This window comes from Buceros rhinoceros, unplaced genomic scaffold (assembly GCF_000710305.1).
Source record: "Buceros rhinoceros silvestris isolate BGI_N320 unplaced genomic scaffold, ASM71030v1 scaffold6867, whole genome shotgun sequence".
NCBI lineage: Eukaryota > Metazoa > Chordata > Aves > Bucerotiformes > Bucerotidae > Buceros > Buceros rhinoceros.
Genome location: NW_010423861.1, coordinates 72539 through 80068, shown reverse-complemented (window position 1 = coordinate 80068; position 7530 = coordinate 72539). Strand labels below are relative to the sequence as shown.

Below are 7530 nucleotides of genomic sequence, written 5' to 3'. Positions count from 1 at the left end.
AGAGTGCAATTTTTTTTTCCTGTTAAAAACACATACCATGATCATGACGGAAGGCCACATTAGACAACTTTCATCTCTGCACTGATTAAAGCACAATTTTTTACTCCCAAATTATATCTAAGACAGACAAACAGGAACTAGGAATAATGTCCTCGACTGGAAGAATTTGGGCTTGAGAGGGCATTCAGCAGACAAAGCTGCAAAGGTTTATCAATCTTCCCTTTCTGCTCCAGCAGAAAATACACCACAAATATGAATTAAACTGTATTTTTCTGCCACCTTCAAGCCATGTCACCTACTGAACGTTAACATTCAGGTCTCCGAGCCAAACGAGGCAGGTGACACAACGTCACTAGAAGTAAACCTATGTACCTCTGGATTTCAAGACAGATACTCACATACACACAGTGCTCACCAGTGAGTGAAAACTTGCTATCATAAAACCTGTAGAGGTCGTGGCAACTTCAAATTAATGGTTTTTTCCATGTGTTAAGATACAGTCATTGCTCCAGCTTACAGTCCAAAATATTAGCTTAACATTGCTCATGTGCATCCTAAACCAGAGCAGCTAATTGGTACTTTGACCATGAGTGGCAGCCCTAACCTTCAGGCTGTCTTTGTATCCAAAGCCTACTTTGTAGTTTGGACTGTCACTTCAAATAAAGGCAAAAAATTAAATATACTATCTTTATTTTCCCCATTTCACACAGATCGAAGGGCTCACTATGCAGATGAGATGAAGAATGACCAAGTAGAACGTACTAACACGGGAAGGGTCTAGAATTGCATGTGGTATTACAGAGATAAAAAGTGATAATGAGAGTTGTCAAATAATATATCCACGTCCTCAGGATATCCATATATCCAAGTCTTCAGGAGTAAGTAAGGTCAGTCTTCTTAGGTCACTTCTCCTACTGCATCATCCAAATGAGGCAAAAGGAAACTTTTTTTTTTTTAATAAACATGAACTTTAGGTCTCAGAGGAGAAAGGTTGATTTAGCAGAGCTATTTTTATCTACCGTCTAGGTAGACATCTAGCAAAGCAGAAAACAACTTGATGCTAAATCAGTCTATTTTATGGTACTGAGGAGCTTTATAACAACTGCATTAAAGACATTTAACGTATGAAGTACAGTTTTCCTGCCTCAAACAGGGTGAAAAAAAGGTGGGAAGATATCCTTCTGCTTTTCCAAATTTAAGACATTTCCAGCAATGAAAATGCCATTTCTAACATCCCCATGCCCTACTCTTAGGAAGAAATGAAGTCTGACATTTGAGATTTAGTTGCAGAATAAAGTATTTGTCTTACCTCTAGGAAATGTAGTTCACATTTTTGTTTTAGTCAAATCGCAATGAGGGGTGGAGTGAGAATGCACAAAGGTTACAGATAAGACAGACCAAGAACTGACCTAGTCCAGTTTGTCCATCTTTGCTAAAGAGGTGTTCAGGACACAAACAGAACACTGCCCTAGCAGAACCGTGTGAGGAAAGCAGAAAGGGTATGTCTCATAGACAACATGGAACCAAATTTCTCAGAGGACAAGATAAAAAAAACAATAAAAACTAAAGTAGATCCCACACTTGTTTGTTCTAGGTCTCATCAGAAGCCACGCAGTACCCACCGCACACTTCAGTTACTGCCATGCAAATGTCAGTATCCATCGTGCCACCATCCTAATCATGTGTTGAGTTAACTGGGTTCCCCTTAGGAAGGTTATACTGTACTTTCAACTCTCCTTAGACAGAAAAATAAGTCTGAAACAAAATAAATCTGCAATCGTAATTGGGCCAGGGCAGGGTAAACATCATGTAGGTGAGCTTCGTTTATCTCACGCTTCCCTTACAATCCTCACATGCAGAGTGCTTCAGTAATGCAACAGAAAACAAACAGAGAAGGACTAAAAAAAAAGGAGATTAAGACCTTCTGCAGTGGCAGGGACCCAAAAAGTCCACAACATCTCATTTATACAGGGGCCACGGTTAAAATAAAATGCAGTTTCTTTGCTGAGATGAACTTGTAGAGCTTTACTCCTTCACACAAAAGAGCAGTTGTTTTAAACATAACTGGGGTCCACTTGTATTTGGAAACCTGCTTGAAGGTGGAAAACAAAATTTTAAACATTCTTTGCAAAAATCTCAAAGATGTTATCTATTTTAATGCCTAACCCTGAGCACAGTACTTGGGAGCAGCTCTGAGGGCTGAAGTCTGTTTATCCACAGGTTAAACACAGCAGGTGCGGAAGGAGTGCCAAGTTCCCCGCCTGGCACTGCTGCCACGCTTCCACCCAGGGTCTCCTCCTGAGAGGTGCCAGAGGATGCTCTGTCAACATTGTCCTCTGCACGCAGCCTGGTCAGCCTGTGGCTCCAGGCGTCTCCCGAGTGGGCCATTACCCCTTCCCTGCCAGCGGCTCTTGCTTCCTCTGAGGAGAGAGCTCAGCTCATCAGTGTGATCGCTTCCTACCTAACCAGTTTCAATCAAAATGAAAAAAAAAAAGCTTAAAGGAGGTGAGTTTTAGCAACATGCCTTTGCTACCGCAGAGCAGGACAGACAGGTAGGGGCCGGCAGAGCCGCTGGCTGCAGCAGCACCCTCCAGGGCCCAGCTGCTGTTAGCTGACAGCATCCTGCGGTTGCCCGCTGTGGTTTGGCTGGTGCAGAGCCATCAGGACAGGTCTCTACCGTAGCAGTTAACCCATGCGATCAAGGCTTCCACTAAGGTCATAATTTTGCTACATACTCCAACACGGCAATAGTAAACCAGAGCTGCAATGAAAATACACCACAAATATGAATTAAACTGTATTTTTCTGCCACCTTCAAGCCATTTCACCTACTGAATGTTAACATTCAGGTCTCCGAGGCAAACGAGGCAGGTGACACAATGTCACTAGAAGTAAACCTATGTACCTCTGGATTTCGAGACAGATACTCACATACGCACAGTGCTCACCAGTGAGTGAAAACTTGCTATCATAAAACCTGTAGAGGTCATGGCAACTTCAAATTAATGGTTTTTTCCATGTGTTAAGATACAGTCATTCCAAATGAAAAAACAAACACTTTTTTGTTCCGGCATGCTGCCCAGGAAAGCTTTCTTCAACAGGTGTCTCTAAATTTCCTTAAATGTTCCAGTAAAGACAAAAATACCTAGATCTAATTTGACCCATTTTCATCACGGTTCTTGCCAAACAGTAACACTGCACATCCATAATTGCCCTTGAAGAAATCAGCATTATTTGGTGTGAAAAGCTGGCAGCTGCTGTCTTTGCCCATGCCGACCCCTGCAATGTGTGCACGGTGACTTTTGGTAAAGAAGCGAACCATGCTACACTCCTGCCTCTTCAGGACAAAACTTATGTTTGTGTTATCGAAAGGTGAACACTCAGAAGAAAAAAGGATCTGATACAAGTTTGGGTGGAGCATTTTGAAAACATCTTTGGGCTTGGAAATGAGAGATTTAACATGAAAATAATGATCTTGACAACACTGTAATAAATGCCTCTAGCAGAACCTTGACTAGAAATCTCTGGAAGTGTTTGGAAAGCCCATATTAAGATGGGTCTAGAGCTCCTGGCAATGACACATGACATTGTTTTATTAAGCACTCACAGAAATAACATATTTTTTCTGTTTTTTCAATCCCTCCTTAAGCATTTCTAGAAACTTCCATTGGAGTCCACAGGTATGAATATAATGATATTACTGCTGAAAGTCACTAGGACTGGAGATAATTCTTTTTCGCTCTCCCTCCTCCTTCTAAACAGATGAGAAAGTCATCACGTTTACTGTAGTTATACATTAATATCACTGAACTTCTCGGGTATGTAAAACTAATTAAATTCTTACCTCAGATGATTTTGAGTTTTCATAATATATACCTTGAACTAAGTCACCAATGGCACTTGAAATGAGTTCCACAACCTGAAAAAGAAAAGGAGAAAAAGCCTTACGCCTTTAATTATCACCAAATTTCCTAACAAAGCTACTGCCAGATTTCCAGAGAGATAAACCATCCTAGGTTTCCTTGCAGAGTCAGTTGTGAAAGGCTGCAGGATTTACTGGGGTATGTTCTGCACAAGCACGATCCTATCTCTCTGCTAAAACCCCTAATACAGTAACTCTTCTATCAAAGTTTTAAGGTAATATAAATGAAAAACAAGACTTTTAAAAATTTTTTTTCCTGAAGTGTGAACTATGGAGCATATTCTCACAAGGACGTTCACAGAACTAATAAATCCCAGTTCATGAATATGAGACAGTACCTCATCTGGGCTTTGTTTTGTTTTGGGTTTTTTTCCTGCCAAGTAAATACTTCACAATACCTCTCATTGGGAGCTGTTAAAATTCTAATCTTCGTGGTTAATACTGAAAAGTCAGAACCCATAGAAAGGTAACCTTTCAAATGTGATCATTTGGTATTCGGGTGCCCTGGGAATGCACTGTGGATGTATTTAGTGCATGGCCTGAGGCTCAGCTGTACCACTACACTGAAAGGCTGCAACACGGGAATGTTTAAATCAGATTTATCAATCTGTATTATCTTCAGGGTTCAGACTTTTTATTTTATTCAAGCGAAGCCTAAAATTCTGAACTTGATCCAGAATGTAAAACAAGCAGTCCACGGTCTCCGTGGAACTACTGTACAATTTAAAGTCGCGCACATAAACTGTCTTAATTGGAACAAAATACCCAGATTTATTGTAAAATTAAATGCAGGCATTTCAAATAAGCACACCTTAAGGCTACCCCTTTAGTTACTCAGAGTTTTAATTTCTCGAATGTTTCATTTCCTATGCATATGAGTCTATATCTGATTCCTCTTTTGCTTCCTAAAATGCAGTGTAGTTCTTATTGAATTAAAAGATTCAGTTTCAAATTTTTATCATTCTTGTAACCGAAGTCAAGAAGTCAAATGATAAAACCCCTAACAAAAAGATATTTTATCATTAAGGCGTACTTTATTTGATAATAAAACCACATTTGTATGCTAGTTTTGAGTAGTAGCAGAAAGGTTGTGTGGTTTTTTTTTTTTTAAACACTGGTTCATATACATATTCATATACACAGAGCAAGAGCTAACTTTAGAAATGGTGCTGATTAAAAGTCATGTTTTTTCTTGCAATGCATATGGGTTAATTTGCAAGACCTATAAAAACAGCCTAAAAAAAAAATTTAAAAAAAAAAAAAAAATCACATTGCCCTTTAGGAAACTAGATACCGAAGAAATATTGTAGCAACATGAGCTGCAGAGGAACTCAAAGGACAATGATTCTACAGTGTTACCAGATGTGTTGAGTTATTTAAGCGGGGAACAGAGAAAATGAGGGGCTTTTTTTTTTTTTCTTTTTTTTCCCCCCCACCCTTTTTTTTTTTTTCTCCTGAAGGTATCAGATAAGCCTTATTCCCAAATCCAGGAGGACTGAGTATCGCCAATAGGTCTATGAAAGTCTGTAACTAAATGCCCAGGATCAGATTGTATTACAGTTTATACAAGCAACATCCCAAGATTCTTCTGATGGCTAGGACACATAATACAGATCAATCACTCACTAAAAAATGTTATGGTTTGTGAAATAGTCTGAGCTCAGAGACCTACACTGGTAATACGAAGAGGAATTTACAAAGACACCGAGTCCTACTCTAAATGTCAAAGTGATAGTATGAACTTTTAACAATGCAGCTGGCTCTGGATAACTAGAGCTTTTCCCCTCTCGCCTGAAACTCTAGACTGAGCAGGACCCTGTTTCGGGGTTTCTTTTTTCCATCTCTCCTCTCCCTCTTTAGTGCAACTCTACTCTCAAAGGCAATTTTAACTGACTTAATACAATCTTGGTGAAACATTTGTGAACAATTGTACCTCTTCCTCTTGTAGTTTTTAAAACATCTTAGGAGAATTACAAATCCACTATTTAGAAGAATCCATATATTAAATACCATTAGCCCTTTAGTGACCTATTGAACACTACATATACGTGAGCGAGAATTTAGTATCAATATTACCTGCCTTCTTTCCAAATATCTGCCTTTTTTTTTTTTAATAATATCTTTCTAAGGTAAATGCAAGGCCATACAGAACAGTACCAGGAATGAAATTCTGGTTTCAAGAGCACAGTGGCATGCTTGCATGAGGCTCTGTTATTTCATCGGCCCTTAATCTGATCTGTGGAAAGCATCTGCTGCTTAACATCAGTGGCCTGGGGTCCTGAGCACTGGGGAAAGCAACGAGAAATGAGGAAGCCTGGTAATTTTCCTCTGCATCCCAAACTGACATAGGGGAAGAAAAATTATTACAGATTCAGTAGTATTCATGTAGTCAGTGATACACTGACTAGTTCTTATGCAGCACTTTTCATCAGAAAATTTGAAAGCAATCAACATCCCCCGTAAAATGTATTCCCTTGTGTTTTATACAAGGGGAAAACAGTGACAAGGAACTGATTTTCCCCCAAATCATGCAGCATGCCAGTGGAAGAGCAGAAAAGAGTATCCAAGCTGTCTCTCTTCTCCTTGGTGCCTTTCTGCCTTGACCAGTGCCCTGTCCCACTTGCTGACATTTTGGAGAAGCGAGTTTGAAGAGCAGGAAAGGTAGATGAAAGATGAAGCACTCCCAGTTGTTTTTCTTCTCATTTGAAGGTTGAGCTCCAGTTTTAACAAGTTCAAAGAGGGGGAAAGGGAAGAAAGGATTGCCAGAATTAGTGCTTGTAGACAGCAGCTTCTCAAAAGAGACCAAAGGCAGCCTATTCATAATCTCTTTTCCCACAATTTTCCCACTCCTCTATATATTTTTGAGAAGCCTGGTCCCTCTTAGGTACTCGAGATGAGCAGGCGTAACATCATAATGGGAGAAATCAAACCTTCACTCTATTTTTCATTTCCCACTCTGCCTCAGCATCTTCCAAAGCACTGGAAAGCATTGTGCTTTCTGCTCCCCCGGACCACCACGTCCCAGCCCAGGGCATGACCTGTTACTTGGAGGTGACAAGTGCACACGCAAATAAATTCATGCCCTCTAAACACTTGTTCTGCAACAGTTCTGCCAGCGTTTGGTTTTGCGTGGGGTTTTTTGTTTTTACTCCAGGGAGGTATTCACTTCAACACCTTTTGTAGAGATATGATGTCTTCTGCTTTTAAAAGGTCACCACAAAGGCCATTAATTTCAGAGGAACATGGGGAAAAGACATGGATTATTAAAGCTAAAATCTTTCCTAGCTAGGCAGACTAAGTATAACATGATGTAAACTCCAGCCACAAGCACGTGCCTCCCGATTCCTCAGCAAGATAGAACTCGTGCTCTGACCTCTCTGATTTATGTAAATATGTAACATTCCACAAAACTGGGCTATGAACAGCTCTGTAGGTTTGAAGATCAGAAGTTTGGTGAAACCCAGTTTGCCGTTTTCTGGTAGAGTAACTTGTCAAAAATGCACATCTTTAGCCTTTCAAGGCTCTTTAGACTTCCTTTGAGTTTAGTTTCTCAATCTCAGATTTCCTAAATATTGATTGAAGAAATAAAAAAAATGGTGGTAATTTTC

At 39.9% G+C, this 7530-nt stretch overlaps 1 protein-coding gene across 1 annotated transcript in view; it reads right to left on the bottom strand.

Annotated features, from left to right (window-relative positions):
- Positions 1-2716: 2716 nt before the first annotated feature.
- PDSS2 (prenyl (decaprenyl) diphosphate synthase, subunit 2) overlaps positions 2717-7530 on the bottom strand; it is a 46849-nt gene continuing 42035 nt past the window's right edge. Inside the window, exons 4-5 of the mRNA XM_010140573.1 lie at positions 3845-3919; positions 2717-2761 (exon numbers count right to left, since the gene is read on the bottom strand). Of these exons, the coding sequence (XP_010138875.1) occupies positions 2717-2761; positions 3845-3919 (120 nt within the window). The remainder of the gene's footprint in view (positions 2762-3844; positions 3920-7530) is intronic.